This window comes from Diceros bicornis, chromosome 18 (assembly GCF_020826845.1).
Source record: "Diceros bicornis minor isolate mBicDic1 chromosome 18, mDicBic1.mat.cur, whole genome shotgun sequence".
In the NCBI taxonomy this organism is placed as follows: Eukaryota; Metazoa; Chordata; class Mammalia; order Perissodactyla; family Rhinocerotidae; genus Diceros; species Diceros bicornis.
The window spans coordinates 8,096,287-8,115,908 of NC_080757.1; the positions used below are offsets into that span (position 1 = coordinate 8,096,287).

Below are 19,622 nucleotides of genomic sequence, written 5' to 3' on the forward strand. Positions count from 1 at the left end.
TAGATATGCCCCAACAGTGGGAGATGGGGTCCCTTCCCCCAATAATTGGGATGCTGACCCTAGAAGAGGGGAATGAACCCTGGGCAGGCAAAAAGAACAGATGTCCACACAGTGACCTGGGAAGGTGCCAGACAACAGTGACAATTATGAAACTCCATTTGGTCGTGTGGCACACAATCGTTCACAAAGCATTTTCCCACCTCTCTTTCCTTGCCACCATGCCTCTGTTTGGCTGGCAGAGCAGGTGTTATAATCGCTCCCTGTGTTACTTTGTGAGGACTGCCATCACAAAGTACCCCAGACTGGGGCTTAAACAACAGACATCTGTTTTCTGACTATAATTCTGGAGGCTAGGAGTCCACGGTCAAGGTGTCAGCAGGGTTGGTCTCTCTGATGCCTCTCTCCGTGGCTTGTAGATGGCTGCCTTCTCGCTGTGTCCTCACATGGCCTTCCCTCTGTGTGTGTGTGTGTGTGTGTCCTAATCTCCTCTTCTTATTAGGACAGCAGTCATATTGGATTAGGGCCCACCCTAATGACCTTGTTTTAACTTAATCACCTCTTTAAAGACCTTATCTCCAAATACAGGCCCATTCTGAGGTACTGGAGATTAGGGCTGCAATGTATGAATTGGGGGGTGGGGGGTGGGAGGACATAATCAGCCCATAACACTCTACCCTTTCCTTTTTTTTTCCAGATAAGGAACAGGACAGTGAGGGTGGTGACAACTTGTCCCCACTCCCAAGGCTGATCTAGTGGTGGAACTCAGTGAGGAGCCTTGTCCAACTCTAAGCAGTGGCAACCCCTCTGCCCCGCCTTTATCCCAGTGTGGCCACTGTTTATATGTAGCTCCCTTCCTGAAGAGCACACAGCAAATCCACCTCCGTGGTCCCCGCACCAAGAGTGGAGACAGGCACCCAGCAGACAACGTTCTTGAAATAAGCATTCCTTGAAAGGAATGAAACTGGAAGAAAATTCCTACAGAGTTTTCAGAGATCTAGCTAAAAGAAGAGGACAGGCGCTCATGATTTGAGGTGATAAAGACTCTTTAGAACAGCGAAAATGATGAGGCCTGTGGATGTGTAAATGAGCCTGGGGAAGAACTAATCAGAAGGGCAAATTACAAAACAGCAAAAGACTATAAAACAAGCCAGGGAAGAACAGTGAATATTTCAGTCTTTAGTTCATAAGAAATTCATGAGCAACCCGTGTGGAAATTTTGTTGGTTTTGGTGGTGGGAAAGAATTGTAAATATGTATAATATGTAAATACCTTTTATAAGAAAAGCCCATGAAGATAAATGAGGCTGTCTGCAGAAAAGCTGTGAGCTGTTATAAGATGCTAATATAACCGTCGTCACTCTAAGAAATTACCATAATGCTTACTGGGCTTGGAAAGTTCCTGAGCTTTGGAAAGAAATGCATAAATACTAACCAGAAACCATTCGCGCGCGCACACGCACGTCTCTCTTTTTCCCCTTCTTTCCTCCCTAGCTCCCTTCCTTCCTTCCCTTTAATTGCCTTTTTTTTTTTTTTAAACGTGAGGAAGGGAGCCTTAGTGAAAACAGGCATTGGAGTTGGACCTATAGGGGTTCAAATGCGACTTCTTTCCACCGCCGTCGGGCTGTGCGATCTTGGGCAAGTCACCCGGTGGCTCTGGGACTCACTTTCCCCGTCTGTGAAATGGGGATACTGACACCTACACCTGGCCACGTTTTGGGGAGGAGCCACTGGGAGAACCTAGCGAGGCTCAAGCCAGCCGCTTCCCTGCCTGGCGCGCCCCGGCCACCCGATGACGAGGCCCGGCGGGGGCAGGAGGCCGGGGCGGGGCGGGAGGAAGGAAGAGCCGGCCCGGTGGACTCTCGCCCCGCTCCGCCCCGCGCTGCGGCCGAGCCGATGGCGCCTGCGGCGGGGCGCTGGGCGCCGGCCCTGTGGAGGGCCTGCAACTGGCTCATGGCCGCCTTCTTCGCGCTGGCCGCCGCGGTGCAGGTCAGCGCCCCGGCCCCGGCCCGGGCGGCGGGAGAGGGGCCTGCGGGGCGCCGGGCTCCGAGCTCCGCCCCCAGGCCTGGGGTGCGGGGTGGACTGACGAGCCGGCTGGGTCACAGAGGCAGGCAATTTAGCTGGAGGACGGCAATTGGGGTTTATGCTTTGGGAGCCCCCACCCCCTACCCGCCTAAGACACAGCTATGTTCGTGTGATCGCGCCGCACACCTCTCTTTTGCTCAAATGCTGGAAGGAGCTGGTTCAGCGCGTGTCACTTTGAAAGGGACCTGAGCAGAAGCAGCCCTGGCACCTTAAGTGCAGCCTGTGGATGAGGCGACACAATTCAGGGACTGGGAAGGGCAAGCAGAACAAAAACCCTATACAGCGTGATTATCCTTTCAAGTCCGCTCTGGGGCCCCCTTCATAATAGCTTTCCTCATTCCTTGAGACGGGGGGCCCTTAAAATACCCATTCTAGGTTTAACTCACCCTTTTCAGAGTTCCTGTGCAGACTTTACAAACACGTGTGGCTATATGTTCAAACCGTCTACTGTGGTGGCCAGAAGCCCCTTCACCGTCGTGATCCGCTAGACGATGTCTTATTCCTATTTTGTCTCCTCGCTGCCTGTTGCAGCATCTGGCACTTAAACGACTGAAAGGAATAAAAAGCAGACCAAACATAGGAAGGGAACGTGCCAGCACCTCTGCTAACGCCTTGATGTCTTGGCATTCCAGGTAAATGATCCAGATGCAGAAGTCTGGATGGTGAGTATGAGCTGCTTTCCTCCATTTGAAAGAATTGTGGAACTGCATGTAATATACAATTTTATGTTTGCCCCTCCTCCCTGCTTTGTGTACTTGAAAACTTAGAAATCAAATCCTTTGTAAGTTCTTTTCCCTAAAATATTAGGGGAAAGGGATCAGAGTGATAATGTAATGTGTTTGCCTGTGTGTGTGTGTATGTGTGTGTGCAAATTCAGAATTTTCCAGAGACATAGGGGCCTTTCAGCAGTATTTCGTTTGAATAAAATGGTCCAACTGAAGACACTCATCTGAAGACAGAGTGCAACTCTCAAGGTCAACTCACTTCTCAGGGGTTTCTACCCAGAAACTCCAATGAACCTTTGACCAGAAAATGGCAGGCTTAAGGTTTGTGGTTCTGCTAATTCAGTGAGTTATATTTACAGAAAGTAATTAAAGCCCATAAAACCTACAATATACACGGAACCAACATTCTGATTGAACCATTTGGAGGAGGGGGAGATCGTTCCACACATTTTCGGAAATATCTGATTTTGCCCAGTTTCTTTCAATACAGATGCACAAGACTGTACAGTATCACCAATTAGATTATTTTAGGCTTTGGAATAATGTTGACCATGTACAGATTATCAACAAGTGAAATCATTTGGAATTATGATGTGAAATTCTAGTCAGATTTTTTAGTGTAGTAGAACTGCATTCTGATACTGCTTATTGTCCAAATTCACCTGCCCCCGCATCAAATCAAACTGCCTCTTCCTCAGCACTCTGGTCCATATCCTGAGTTCCAAATACTGTGTCCCTGCAGACAAGTCTCAAATATCCAACTTAATGTGGACTTTCCAAAAGACTGCTAGATCTGTCCATCTGTACATCACACTGGCTCCACAGATATGCCCAAGGTCCCAGCAGCATCTTTCCCTCTGAAACCCACTCCTCCTCTCATTTCTGTTATCAGCAGAATCACTCTTGAGTCATCCTTGCTCAAAACCTCAGTCACCTCTAACATCTCTCTGTTCCTTACCACTGTCTTAGAGATCCCCTCAAAAAACAAAATAAAGAACAAAGCAATCTAACAAAAAACAGTCTAGGTCTAATTGCTTATCTGTACAGTACCTGTACATTTTACTTTTCACTTCATGCTTATACGACATAATATGCATAATGATAAACACCAGGGCCCCACAGATTTCCTCCCTCATCCCCAGTTTAGCCTTCCATTACCTCCCACGTGGACCCTTGTAATAGCTTCCTAAATCTTCTAGCTGCCTCTAATGTCTTCCACTCCTAGAACACTTCTTATATATCTTCCTGCTTCAGAAACTTGTCATTTTCAAAGATGCCTAAGTTGAAACTCTCCAACTTGGAATTCAAGGCCCACCATAGTATGGCTCCAACCCACCTTCCCAGCTTGGTCTTGGAAGCCCAGTCCATCTATAATAGTCACTGTGCCTTGTCCCTAGAAGTCCTGTGTCATAGTCTACTCAAGCTTCAAGGTCTATCTCAAATGCTATCTCATCCAAAAAAATCTCTCTGCCTCTTTCCCATAGGTTCCAACCATCCTTCCTTTGAACATTTATTGTAGCACTAACGCATTCTGCTTTGCATTAGAGTTGGCTCTGTACATGCCAGCTCAGGGGTCAGGGACCAGTTCTTCCTTCTTCTTGGTGGTCCTCAGGCAACCTAACATGGAGCCTTCCTATGGCAGTCCTTTCCATATTGACTGTTGAATGAATGAAAGAATGAATGGATGCACAGATGAACAAGTTTTAGGTTACTGGGTTTTGGGGGCTCATACTCCACCTGATTCATTTCCATGTTCCCTACTTCATCTTGCTCTTGGAGGATACTTCTATCAGGATGCATACAGGAGCAAGTAATAGAAAATCTGAGTAGCATTAGGTTATAAAAATAGAGTACCTCACTTAACAAGAAGTCCAAAGGCAGCTGTTTAATGGTCAACAGCAATCAAGGACCTGGGCTTTCTGTCTTTCTTCTCTGCCATTCTCAATGTGTGGGTGAAATATCCTCATGTTTACAGAATGGCTGCTGCAGCTCCAAGCATCATCCCCAGCCAAGAGCATCCCACGTATGAAGAAACAAGGCAGTTGCAAAATGAGTTTTCCTCTCTTTTATCAAGGAGGAAATGTTTCCCAGGAAGCCCCTCAGACAGGCTGCTATTCAGTTTGTACACACTAGTATGGCTTATGGCCTGGGATCCATTTTGCTTGGTCAGCACCCATGCATGTTGGTTGTTAAATGCTTTGAGTCAGCCTTGCCCCTACAAGACTTCTTACATCTCACTGCTGGAGCATGGTCACCCCTAGCTGCGGAAGAGGCCGGGAAAACAAGTAGGCTTTTTCAGCTTTTATGGCAGCAAGTGGGCAAGGCAGAGTGGTATTAGGAATGACTGCCATGGCACTCAAGGGCTAAATGTTGAATTAAACTAAATATTGTAAATAAGTATTATGATACCCTTCGTTTTTAAAAAAATCCACTAGCAAAAAGATAAAAGACCATTGTAAGCGGGTTCTACTGAGTTCATTATTGCGTATTTGTACTGTGTGCAGTTTTAACTTGTGTACTAGAAACAATTATTTTCAGTCTCTTTGCCCTTAAAACAAATTTTTTTTATCTCATTCAAGACAGAGAAAAACATTTAAATAAGGATTAACAAGCACAATTGCCATGGGAAACCATCACTTAGTTTAAAGTGTTGTTTTGTTCATACGTTTACAATACACTAAAATAAGAAGGCTTTAGACCCCTTCATCTATTAATGACAGATAGCTGATACGTTGGAGTGCACATTTTAATAATCTCTGCCAAACATTTCTTATGGAGAGCGCAGTTAAATATTGTATGTGTGTTTGTGTATGTTCAACTTCTCTTTCTCTTTCTCTTCCTCCCCCACCCCACCACCCTCTCTCTCAGTAGCTAAGTCGTGTAGTTCTTCACAGGGGGAAAGCTAACCCCTTACCCCTCTAAGTGTGGTCCTTGGAACAACAGCAGCAGCAGCCCCTGGGAGCTTGTTAGAGAAGCAGGACCTTGGGCCCTACCCCAGACCTCTAGAATTAAATCTGCATTTAAACAAGATCTCCAGGTGCTTTGCATGCTCATTAAAGTTTGGGAAGCACTGGTCTAACCCTCCGTAGCTTGACTGTCCACCTGTGAGAGATGACCAGACTTGCAAATGCCAATATCAGCTAATATTCCAGTAATCATTTGGGATGGAGTAGGAAAGATGAACACAGAGTATGTAATCCAGATGCTTTCTCTCCCTAGGGTCAAAATAGACGTGTTCTTATAGTGAAAACAAATCACTTAAAATGTACAGCTCTGACAGCTTCCAAATAAACTAAAGCTTTTAAACTAAGCATCAAAATTGACGTGGTTGAGCAGCTACATCCCTGGGAAAGCCCCCATGCTTCTTATAAACCTACCATCCCTTACTTGCTCTCTGTCTGCAACATACACGCTATAGCAAGTTTGGCTAGAGTCTGCTTGCTATGAATGAGGTTTGAAAATAGGGCTTCTTTAGGGCCAGTCTTCCAAACTCCAAAGCAACTTATCAAGTTTCCGAAATGAAGAGCCGATCTTATTGGGCACGTGGGATCTATACATTGTTAGTAAACTTTCTGTGATCTCACTTGCAGAGATGGAATGTTGGGCTGGATGGTCCATGGGCCAGACCCAGCAGGGCCATCTAGCTAATTATGGCTGTTCCTGCCTTACTTTTCAAAGAACATTTTCTTCCATGCAAGTGGGGAATGGCCATTTGAGCATAGATGTTGCTTGGGAGAGACTGGGGGGTCAGCGTGCCTTGAGACCCAAACCTGGTCAATGCTGGAGCTCAAAGATGAATGAACCTTTCCTGGAATAGCCTACAGTTTAGGAGGAAAGCAGATAAAATTACAAACTGACATGGTAAGTGCCATAAAAGCAGGGGTTACCTCTTCCTCAACTTGACTGAAACCTAGAGGTAAATTATGGAACATGACAGCCACTGATGTCATCTTTTTTTACTTCCTAGATACCTCTGAACATCTCCTATACCTGGCATACTTCTTAACCCACATAATTTCCTCTCTTTGCTGACAGGTGGTGTATATGATACCTGCGGTACTGACTCTGCTTGTTGGACTTAACCCCCTTGTCACAGGTAGGAACCTTGGATTCTGAATCGTGATACAGCAAATCAGATTTCCTTATAATAGTGAGAGTCTATCTGCCCAACTCCCAGGAGAAAAGCGGGGCTCTCCAGATCTTTCTTCTCATTTCTGATAATAAGAGGGGGCTAATTCTAATCTAGGTCATCCTCACCCATCTTCAGGAAAACTTCACGAGGACTTGCCACACTTAGAGTCTGTATCAGTTTGGATCCCAAGGTCTCTTATACTATTGTGGAAGGAGTTATGCAGTTCAGCCCACGAGAGAGAAGGGCCGCAGGCACTGCACTGATTTCTTCAGCCACCGAGCTAACGGAAAATCAGCAACTATCAAAGTGCCAGCTTTGTGTCCCCATACTCGCTGGCAATCAATGTCTTATATATTTACTCTTTACAAATTCTTCTCAGACCAATACCACTCCCATTAATGATTTTCTCATCTTGAATTCATTCAACATCTATGTATATGGAACTGCTACGTATCTAGAGAAACTGTTTATAAAGTCTATAGCAAATCTCCAAATTTTTCATTAATACATGTTGCTCTCCCTCATCTCCCTATGTACTGTCATAGTACGTACGGCAATTTATTGCATGCTTTTCTGTATGTTTCCCCTGCTAGGCTGTAAGCCTCTTAAAAGCAGGATCACATCTAAGCCATCTTTGCCCAACCTAACTCAAATATGGCCAGGAGTATGGTTGGTACCTAATGCTTTTGTTGAGTGAATGGATGGCTGTAAAACGGAGGCTTTACCAGGTACTTATTTGTAACCTGCTCCTTGGACTCCTTACATATATATCCCAGCTGAGTATACGTGTCAAACGGTTTCACTTAAAATAGCTGATTTGTGCTGCCCACAGGCTGCCAACCTCAATGCTGGACAAAAGGTAGCTGCTTCGCCTTTTATGGCCCTAAAAACTCAACAAACCTTGAGTTGGACAGTTTTATACTATAAAAGTGTCTTATGACAGAAAAAAATACATTTTACATTGTTTACTAACATTTTCTTATTAATGGGGATGACTAGTCCTGAGAGGTTATTCTTTACTTCCTTTAGAATAGCTTTTGCTAGTGGGGCTTGGAAGTTCTCAAGGCCTTAGAATAAAGACTAATGATCCCTCCTGGGGAGGAAGACTCTCATCCTCCAGATGCACAGACTCCTCGTTTAGGCCTCTAGAACTCTGTCTGCTTCTTTAAGGTGTATCGGTTAGGGCTCCATTAGTTGCAAGCAAGGAAAACCCTCAACTCAAATGGGCTATAAGCTGCAAAGATGTACTGGGATACTTGACTGAAAGGCTGGGGTGGTGCAGGCTTCAGGCACTGGTGGCGGCTCAGAACGGAAACTTCTCTGCACTCTCAGTTCCAACACCCACTGCACTGACTTCGGTCTGGGCTCCACGTGGTCCCCCTGCAGCTCAAAGGTCACCTCTTCCTGATGCTAAGTCCAGCAGAATACAGCCTCCGCTCCCCTGATAGCTCCACTAGGCTCAGAATTGAGTTGTTGGCCCTGATTCATCATCTGTTCATCCTGAGCCACATCACTGAGCGGCTAAGGGGCTGAAGTGTATTGATTGACCTAGCTAAGGTCCAGTTGTCTGGGACACGTGGACTGGGGGTGTGGGAAGGGTGGATCCCCAAAGAAAATAAGGATAGTTGTCATAGAAGAGGGAGATGCTGGACAACCAGAACAATCAATGTCCACTTAAATTTATAATTTCTGCTTCGACCCCTATGATGTCCTTCAAAACAAAACTAAACTAAAAAAAAAAAAAAAAAAAAAAAACCCAGCTTTTTCTGAATGCTTTACCTGAAAGCAGACTATGGCAAAGAGATCATTTTTCTCTGGGATGTGAGCCACAATTAACAGCATCAGGATATCTCTTTTTAGGGAACTTTATTTGGAAGACTGTCTCTACAATGCACATATTCTTCTGTATCTCGTGGGCTGTCGGCTTGGCGTACTACCTCATGCTTCATACACAACAGAACATCATACATGAGGAAGAAGGCAGGTGAGCAGTGACTTTTGCTCTTTGGAAGGAGTAGGGTAAAACTGAGAAATCTTCTGTTCCTTTCCAACACCTTATCTGCACAATGATGACGTAATTCCCCCCAACTACACCATGAGGAGCAGGAAGGGTATTATCTCCTTCATAAGCTAAAGAAACTGAGGAAATGATGGAGCCAGGATTCAAACCTAGCAGCATCTACCACGCTCCATGATCACTACTACGGTAGTCATTATGTATTAGGTTACCAACAGGCAGTTGGACCTTGACCTCCATATAATGAGCAAGGACACTATACAGTAACAGTCCAGTATAATGAGGTGAAAACTCCATCGGCATTCTGATTCAGTTCTGGTTCAAGGCAAAATCTTATCTACAAGCGTGATCAGCCACCTACCTCAGAGGTCAACCTCTGTCAGCCTTGGCCTGGTATGTCTCATGTCATCTTCCTTTGTCACAACCATTCGTTCTTAATTTATCAAGTCTTCTTTTGCTTCCTCCAACCCTTGACTCCCTGGCCTCACTAATAGACCCTTTCCTTTCTTTTCTATCCCATTGCTAACACCTGCTAACAACAAGCTTTAAAGACCCGTAAGTTAAGCATCGCAGGCGAGGTGCTGCTAAATTATAGGCCCTAGTCCTTAGAAAACTGGATCAGGTTGTGTCAGTCGATGAGAATATAAATCAAATGAGTTGAATCACCTCCACCAACTTGAAACCCATGAGTTATGAACTCCACGTGGGGCTTCCAGTGGTACAATGGCCAAATATGATTGTGTTCCACTCTATGTAAAAGATACGTGTTTTTAACACATATTTCTAGAAGCATATACCTACCCCAGAATCATTAGTCTGACTAATACTACAAATCATTCCTCTCCACTAACATGGGATCCAATCTTCTGAATATGTGCTCAAATTATTTATTGATTTGAGCTCAACCTGCCTAACACTGAACCCTCTAGAACAACGTAAAAAGAATCCCTGATCAAATCTGAGATTGTTTTCTTGGTTGTACTATTCCTCCCAGTGACCTGAAGTAAGTGATTTATCTGTGTTTTTGTTTTGTTGTTTTTTTGTTCATTTATAAGTTTGGGAACAGTGATGGAGTTCATCTCTGCCTCATAGAATGAAAATTATTTTCATATAAGGCTTTAAACTGTCTGAAAAAAGTAATTTATGACTCATGGCCAGACTTGAGAATATTCTGTAGATGCTATATATCTTGGGGGAGAGTCATCCAATGATCAGGAGAATCCAGTGGTCATAGAAAGAATGGGATGATATGCCTCTCATTTGTAGCTACTTCAAAAATATGAAATGTATCCTATTTTATAGGGAGCTGTTTGGTCTGGTGATTATTACAGCATGGATGAGCCTATGCCACAGTTCATCAAAGTAAGTTTTCAACTCATTAGTTAAAATCAGACATCTTCAAAGTTGGTCAGATCAGGTAGGTAAAGTGAAAATATTGACACAAATGAAAACAGGAATCTTTTGAAAGAAATCTTTCCTTTTCCTAAAGAAAGCTAATAATAGTTGATTCGGAGTTCCATGATCACTCACTTTCATGAATACCATAGTTTCCTATGTGGTCCTGTGTGATCATAGAGTTGCCAGCCTAAAGGGTGTTCTTCAAGAAGGAAAATGATCTCAGAAGGAAACTTAGAGATTTAGGAAAGAATGAAGAGCAAAGAAAACATGAGTGTAGGTACATATAAATGAATATTAACTTTATAAAACAATAATAATGATGTTTTGTGGGGCTAAAACACATAAAAAATAAAAATACATGACAACAGTAGCATATAAGTTGGAAGGAGATAAATGGAGTTAAAGTGTTCTAAGGTCCTTTAACTGTCTGGGAAGAGGTAAAAGTACTAATTTATATTAGACTTTAATAAGTTGAGGATTCATGTGGTAATCCTTAGGGTAACCACTAAAAGAACAGAAAGTGATTACAGAAGGTGGGAAAAGAGAGGGGAAAAGACAGAACAGAAGGGAAAAAGAGGAAGCAGATGTTAAGATAGAGATTTAAACCCAAATGTATGAGAAATTCTATTAAATATAAATGTTCCAAATATTCCAATTAGGAGTCAAAGATTTTCAAAGTGGATAAAAAGATTAAAAACCCAACTAAACACTGCTTACAAAAGACAACCCTTAAATATACAGATACAGAAAGATTGAAAGTCAAAAGATGGAAAAAATATATTGTACAAATACCAACCAAATGAAAGCCAGTGTAGCAATTTTAATTTTAAAAAGTAGACTTTAAGGCCAGAGAAAAAAGGAGGGCTTTTTTTTAGAGAAAAGTGATTATTTTTTGGTGATTATTTAAAATTTTTTTTTAATTTTCTATTTTGAAAAATTTCAAACATATACAAAAGCAGAGAGATGAATATAATGAATCAGATGTACCTATCACTCAGCTTCAACAATTATCATTCTATGTCCAACCTTGTTTCATTTATATCACTGTCCTCTTCATACCTACAGATTATTTTGAAATAAATCTCAGACATCACATTGTTTTACCTGTAAATATTTCAGTATGTATCTCTAAAGGATAAGCGCTTAGAAAATAACCACTCTACCATCATCACACTTAAAAAATAAGAACAACAATCATTCAGTATTATGAGTTTTCCAGTTAATGTTTACATTTCCCAAGTGCCTTATAAATGCTTATCGCTCTGTGTCCTATATTTCTGATAAGTTGGTGGTTAGATCTAGAGGCTTGGTTAGATTCTAGTATTATTATTATTTATTTTTATTTTTATTATTATTACTAGGCAAGACTACTCCATGGGTGGTGTTATGTACTTCCATCATAATATACATAAGACCTAGCTATTTCTCTGTGATGTTAATGTAAGAGTCTTTGATGGTTATTGCCTAAACCCATTAATTCATTTGAGTTGCAAAATGGTGATATTCCAATTATATCATTATTTGTTTACTAGCTGGAAAAATTCTATCAAGAGAAATTTCCATATATCAATTCTTTGACTGCTCTGAGGTACAGATCCTAAGAGGAAAAGGAAAAGAAAAGGAGTTGATTCTCTCTCTTAATTTACCAGTTTTCAAAATGAGGAGTTGTTTCTTGCCTGGGCATCTTCCAAAAGTAACAAATGAGTTTTGTTTATTTGTTGTTTTAGTAGTACCATTATAAAGTCATGGATTTCAACATATTTTATGTTTGTCAGTCCATGGCAGTTATTATCTTTATTGATGCTCAAATTGTCCCATTTTTTTTTTGACCAGTGGCACTTATTCATGTTGGCTCCTGAATTCTTTTCAACGTAACCCTAGTCATCTTTGATTGCTTCCTTGCTTTCTGTTACGACAAGACGTTCCAAGCTAATGTTGTACATTTTATGCCCCAGACCTAGAATCAACCATTTTCCCAAAAAGCCCTGGTTACTCTTGTTCGGCAATGGTATTTTTGTGTGTGTATGAGGAGGACTAGCCCTGAGCCAACATCCGATGCCAATCCTCCCCTTTTTTCTTGAGGAAGAGTGGCTCTGAGCTAATATCAGTGCCCATCTTCCTCTGTTTTTTATATGGGAGGCCATCACAGCATGGCTTACCAAGCAGTGCATCGGTGCGCACCCGGGATCCGAACCTGCGAACCCCAGGCCACCAAAGCGGAGCGCGTGCACTTAACCGCTTGCGCCACCGGGCCGGCCCTGGGTAATGGTATTTAGAGGTCACAGTCTGGGCACGAGCAGCGCACACTGCTACTGGGTTGGTCATTTGTTCTTTCTAGTGCACAAAGCTAGGAAATTCACATATGTGCATATGTATGTGTATGTATGTATGTGTGTGTGCCATAATATATATGCATATATAAATATATGTGTATGTACATATATAAATATATATTACATATATATTTAAAGATAAAATACCTTATGAGTTCAGACTGATCCTAGCAATTCAAATTCAGGAACACGGGTTTTCGTTTAACCTTATCAGCGATCTTAAATCTACATCTCCTTTTAATCATGTAAAAAACTCTTTAGTCTCAGGGACCTCAACATAGTAACTCATTTGACTTATGCCACAATACAAAGACAATCTCAGAATAACAATATAATTATTGAAAACAGGTTTTTGTTTGTTTGTTGTCGTTGTTAGGGAATATCACACTAAGGGATGTACATTCAAATTGCCTGGAATAGTTCTCTGTGTGCTAATGCCACCAAGTGAATACAAAGTTAAGTTCATTTACTACATTTTACTTTCAATTTCTAGGGATAACTTTATTTAAAATATATTAATTTTATAATTATAAAAAATATCTACATGGTTCCAGTCAAATCTACAAAAAAACGTATTTCGAACAAGTCTGTCTTCTCTGTCCCCGACCCTATATGTTCCCTTTCTCTATAAGTGAAACTTTTTTCAATTTTATGGGTCATCCTTCCATGGTTTCTTAACGGAGCAAATACAGTCATGTATCACTTAACAACGGGGATACATTCTGAGAATTGAGTCGTTAGGTAATTTTGTCATTATGTGAACATCATAGAGTGTACTTACACAAATCTAGATGGTATAGACTACTACACATCTAGGCTATATGGTGCTCATCTTATGGGACCACCATCATACATGTGGTCCATCGTTGACCAAAACGTCATTATGTGGCACATGACTGTATGTGCATTTATTTGTATTCCTGCTTGTCCTAGATAAGTGGTAGCACATTATACACAATTGTATTCCCCTTGATTTTTCCCTTATTACATCCTAGAGATCATTCTGTAATATATAAAGATTTTCCTTATTCTGTTGACAGATCCATAGTTTATTCATCCATTCTTCTACTATTTAGATTGTATCCAATCTTTTCCTATTAAAAATAGTGCCAACAGAATCTCTATCAAAATTTTGAATTTTTACTAATTAGATAGTTGAGAAATGGATATTTTTAATTTGTCTATCTCTTATTAGGAGCAAAGGTGAGCATATTTTCATATGGTTAAGAGGCATTTGCATTTCTTTTTTAATAAAATGTTGGTTCATCACAGAGATATAGCTTCAACCTTTTTCTCTCTAATGTTATTGGTCTTCTCAATTTTGAGAAGCTCTTTATATACTATGGCTATTAACACTTTGTGATAGAAGCTGAAAATTTTTTTTGCAGTTTCTTATTTTCCTTTGCTTATGCAAAGTATACTTTGCCAGGAAAAAGCTTTGTGGTTTTTTTTTTAATGTAACCAAATTTATCGATCCTTTTCCTTATTCCTTCTGGATTTGGAGTCATAGTTAGGAAAACTTTCCTTCCTCTTAGGTTGTAAAGTAACTTACCTAAGTTTTCTTCTAATACATGTATAGTTTCATTTTTACATTTAAATCTTTGATCTATTTAGAATTCATCCTAGTGTAATGTTATACAGAATGGGTCCAATATTATCTCTTCCACTTGGCTATCTGGTTATCTCAACACCACTTATTAAAAAGTGGATTTCAAAAACAGTGTGAAAGACAGACACTTTTTAATGACAAAAGGTTCATTAAGTCAAGAAGATATACTATATAATTCATTAAATCAAGAACATACAATAAATCATTATATCAGAAAGATATAACAATTCTAAATCTGCATATAACTAATAACATAGTCTCAAAATAGATAAAACAAAAATTCACAGAACTAAAAAGAAAACTTGAAAACTCCACAATCATCTTGGGAGACTTGAATACACTTCTCTCAATCACTAATAGAATAAGACAAAAACAGAAATCAATAAAGATATAAAAGATTTGAACCACACAATAAGGAACTTGACCTAGGGGAGAAGAATTCAAGAACCAAGAGTGGCAGAATTCACACTCTTTTCAAGCAGACACTGAATATTTACAAAAAGACTATATATTGGGCCATGAAATAAGTTCCAACAAATTTCAAAGAACTGAAATTCTATGGCATATGTTCTTTGAACACAGTGCAGTTAAACTAGAAATCATTAACAAAAAAGATAGACAATCACTGTATGTTTGGAAATTAGGAAATATGCTTCCAAATAACATTTGGGTAAGAGGAGAAATCACAATGGAAATTAGAAAATATTTTGAACTGAATGATGAGAACACTACATATTAAAATTTGTGGGATGCAGCTAGAAATCATGTTTAGAGGGAAATTATAGCCTTAAATACATATATTTGAAAAACAAAACAAGAAAGGCTGAAAATCGATGAGCTAAGCTTCCAAGAAGTTAGGAATTTTTCCAGGTCAAGAAGTTAGGAAAAGAACAGCAAATTAAACCCAAAGAAATAAGAAGAAAATAAACATAAAAGGAGAAACAAATGAAGTGAAAAATCAACATAAAAAATAGAGGATTAAGAAGGCCAAATATTGATTCTCTAAATCATAACATTGATAAGCCCTGGCAAGACTAAAACAGGAAAATAATAAGAGTGAGAACAAGGAAGAGGAGGCACAAATAACCAATATCAGGAATGAAAAAGAGAACATTACTACATATTAATAGATACTGCAAAAATCATAAGAGGATATTATGAATAACTTTTTGCCCATAAATTTGAAAATGTAGACAAAATGGACAAATTCCTTGAAAAGTACAATTTATTAAAACTGACATAAGAAGAAATACTCAGAACAGTCTGATAACTACTAAAGAAATTGAGTCCATAATTTCAATTTTTCCTAGAAGAAAACTCTAGACCAAATGGCATAACTGGAGAAGTCTACCTAACATTTAAGGAAGAAATAATGGCAACCCTCAACAAACTCTTCCAGAGAACAGAAAAAGAAGAAACACTTTCCAATTCATTTTATGAGGCAGAATAACCCTGACACCAAAACTTGACAAGAACGCTAGAAAAAAAAAAAAGGAAATGACACAGCAATCTCACTCTGTCTACAGATGGAAAAATCCTAAACAAAACATTAGCAAATCAAATCCTACAATATATTACCTAACTGCCAAGTTGGGTTTATTCTAGGAATAGTTAGTTTAACACTCAAAAACCAACCAATGTTTTCCACCACATTAACAGAATAAAAGAAGAAAATAAACTACTCAATCTATACAAAAGAGCATTTGATAAAATTCAACATCCATTCATGATAGAAGCTCTTAGAAAATAGATATAGATGTAGAAGATGATACAGGGTATCTACACCTACACCAAAGCATGATCCTTATGGTGAATGGTTGAAAACTTTTTCTCTGAGATCAGGAATGAGATGAGGTTAGCCACTACTGCCACTTGTACTCCACGTTGTTCTAGCTATAGTCCTAGCCAGTACAATAAGGCAAGAAAAAGAAATAAAAGGCCAAAGGATTGGAAAGGAAAAATTAAATTTTAATGTTTCATGGGCGACATGATTGCATATGTAGAAAATCAAAAAGAATCTAAAAAGTTATTAGAATAAGTGAGTTTAGCATGATTGCTGGATACTAGGTCAATATACTAAAATCAACTGCATTTTTATCAGCAAGTAACAGAAAATGATAAAAACAAAAACTTACCATTGATAATAACATCAAAAAACCAAATCTCTAGGTATAAATCTAGCAGAGATATGCAAAATCTCTATACACAAAAACTGTAAAACACTATGGGAGAAATTAAAGACAATCTGAATAATTGGAGAGAGAAACCAATGCTGGCCAAAAGATGAACAAATGAAACAGAGTAGAAGGTAGAAAGAGATCCATACATATGTAGACCCCTGACTCACGACAGAGGTGGCACTGCAAAGTAACAAAGAAAGGCACTTTTCAATAAATAATGCTGGATCAACTGAATATCCATGTGGAAAAAAGTGAAACAACCCTTACTCACAGCTTTCATAAAAACCAATTCCAGGTGGATTATACATCTAATGTGAAAAGCAAAATGATAAAACTTTTAGAGAAGAAAATATCATCAAGACCTTGGGGAGGGAAAGTTTTCTTGAACAGAACACAAAAATCAATAGGAAAAGATCAATTTTAACACTACTTAATCAATCAGTGACTGCAGTTCCTCAAAAGACATCATTAAGTGACTGGGAGAAGCTATGTGCAACACGTATAAACAAGGATTTGCATTTAGAATAAATAAAGAACTCCTACAAATCAATGAGTTCTATTTCAATTAAAAAAATTAAGGAAAAAAATACAAAAATATAATAATGTGTTTTACCAAATTCAATCATTGTACTTGTTTCCAAAGCAAGGCATAATTTTTACTGGATTTTTATTTATAATAATTTTTGTGTGTCTTTGTAGGAATCCAGTTGGTGGACGAGTTCAGTTGGCTATTGCCGTTGTGATTGCTCTTTTCCCACTTATCTCCTGGATCTACATATATGTACACAAGGAGATGCGATCCTCCTGGCCAACTCACTGCAAGACAGTAATTTAAATGAAGTCAAGAATCCTGTTCTTAAAATGAGTATTTTCAATTTTTTATAAACATGGTTGTAACAAGCCAGTTTCCTAGGAGTTAATTTCAGGTAATTTGAGCTAATACTAGAGATTTTTTTTTTTTAATCCTAAGAACTTTTTAAGGCTGCCTACAATACAACGTAGGATTGGACGAGACTAGTAAGAGACAGGTCTGACATTCTCTTGTGTCAGAGTGTAGTAGAAAAGAACAAAAGTTAAGAAATAGGAATTCCAAATCAGCATATTGCTATCTACGTGACTTGGGCAAATATATAAATCTCCTGGTGGATATTTATTTATCCATAAAATAGAATTAATACCAGATCTCCTACTTACTTATACTGTTGCAAGGATTAAACTAGATAATATGAGAGCACTCCGAAAATATAATGTGCTTACAAAGGGCTGCACGTGATTAAAATAGAGGGAAGCAGGGTCTGGGTAACACGTTAGAAACAGAGGTTCAAGAGCGGGCTGGACCCCTGAACTAATCTCATTATATGGAGCTGGTACAGAGCCAGGAACTGAGGACTCCAGATGAACCAAAGGAGCAAGCATGTCTTGGAAAGGAAAGATGGATAGAATAAAGGAATTTGGGACCAAAAATAATAGGGAATATTAATTATATTGTAAATGAAAAATAAGACCAAAATCTATACATTTTTAAAAATGAATAGCAAAAGTAACCTTGAGGAGGAAACTATTTTAGAGCTGTACTCTCTGAGCTCTAGCTCTAGCTCTAGCCACTAGTCACATGGTGCACTGAGCACTTGAAATGCGGCTAGACTGACAGACGAAGTAGTTTTTTCATTTTTAATTTAAAAACTGATAAACCTTAGAACCTTATTAGAAACTTGTGTTTAGAACACTTGTTTTAAGTGTGTTTTTGTAACAGCTTGGGTATGTGAATCTTCTTCAACTGCAAATTTTATTGTATCTAAATACAGATCAAGTATTTCCAATGAAAAGTTAGTGTCCAAATGAATGGGCTATGAGGATAAAATACACACTAGATTTTGAGGACATAGCATAAAAAGAAAGAATGTAAAAAAATATTTTTATATTGATTACATGTTGAAATAATATTTTACAGATATTAGGTTAAATAAAATATATTAAAATTAATTTTATGTCTCTACTTTTTTAAATGTGACTTGTAGGATATTTTAAATTGCTTACGTAGCTCACATTATATTTCTGTTGGTCAGTGCTGTTTTGAGCATCTGGATGGCAGCTTTTTTACAGATGCTAGCATCAAACTCCATAATTAAGCCACTGTTTCATGAGATTTAGGAAACATTTCATTGGAAAACAATTAGTACCTACCATATGTCAGGAGAGTGAAAAGCTAGTAGTTTGTCTTTTTATTTTTATAGCCTTTAATATGATATTAAGTATTCTATAAATATTTGTTAAAGGAAGGATGCATGTTTTTCGTTTGTTGCATACAACTGCCACTGGACAAATTCTCTATCAAGATGTGGATGAAGGAAAAGGAAAAAAAATCTAGTCGATATTAAAGCAAATAAAGTGAAATTTAATTTAAGGGCCAATAAAATGCAAGGAAAGGATTTGAGTGTTCCAGGTACATTTAGCTTACATATTTATGGCTTTATACCTCTTTTAGTATAACTATTTAAGTCACACAAGAATAAATGGACTTATTTGCAAATTCTATATAGACCTACCCATCCTCCAAGTAATGCTTAATTCTATGCTTAAAAGACAATAATGTCCCAATTTTTTAAAAAGACAGTAATGTTCAAGATATATTTTCATCATATCTCCCTCTCCCTATTAGGGACTATTATCAAAATTTCTGCCTTCCCGCCCCCTTAATCTTTTTTCTTCCCATTGTCACTCTTCTACATCAGCCTCTCATTATCCACTGCCTGGAATGAAACATGAATCTAATCATATATTCCCCAGCTCAGAAACCTGAGGATTCCTCACTGTCTGACAAGTTAAATTCTAACTCCGGGCTCATCATTTAAGGCTCTCCACCACCTTGCCCTAGCCTATCCTCTTCCTGCTTTATTTCTTGCCATACCCCCAAGCACCTTTTAGTGAATTCTCATAGCCATTACTTGCCACTCCCAAACTCAGCATAGCCTGCAGTGCCTCTGCTTATGCTATCCTGTCTGCTTGAAATGCTCTTCCTTAAACCATTTTTCTTCTTCTTCAAGTCATCCCTAATCCCATCAAACAAAATTAAATTGCTCCCCCACATTCCCACAGTCCTTCTGAAATACTTGTACCTATGGATCTGTCTCTCTCACTCATGGTAAG

General features: G+C 39.2%; 1 protein-coding gene across 1 annotated transcript; it reads left to right on the plus strand.

Moving 5' to 3' along the window:
• Positions 1–1,541: 1,541 nt before the first annotated feature.
• On the plus strand, positions 1,542–18,448 carry TMEM220 (transmembrane protein 220). The gene is made up of 6 exons (XM_058559704.1): positions 1,542–1,985; positions 2,714–2,743; positions 6,842–6,902; positions 8,799–8,922; positions 10,258–10,317; positions 17,175–18,448. The coding sequence occupies exons 1-6, from the start codon at positions 1,680–1,682 to the stop codon at positions 17,308–17,310; spliced, it is 717 nt and encodes a 238-aa protein (XP_058415687.1). The 5' UTR covers positions 1,542–1,679; the 3' UTR covers positions 17,311–18,448.
• Positions 18,449–19,622: the final 1,174 nt, after the last annotated feature.

Bases quoted from the DNA above. Each gene is read 5' to 3' on its own strand.
- TMEM220 (XM_058559704.1), top strand. From the start codon at position 1,680: ATGGGGATACTGACACCTACACCTGGCCACGTTTTGGGGAGGAGCCAC. The intron at 8,923-10,257 runs GTGAGCAGTGAC...CCTATTTTATAG, and splicing joins ATACATGAGGAAGAAGGCAG to GGAGCTGTTTGGTCTGGTGA. The intron at 10,318-17,174 runs GTAAGTTTTCAA...GTGTCTTTGTAG, and splicing joins CTATGCCACAGTTCATCAAA to GAATCCAGTTGGTGGACGAG.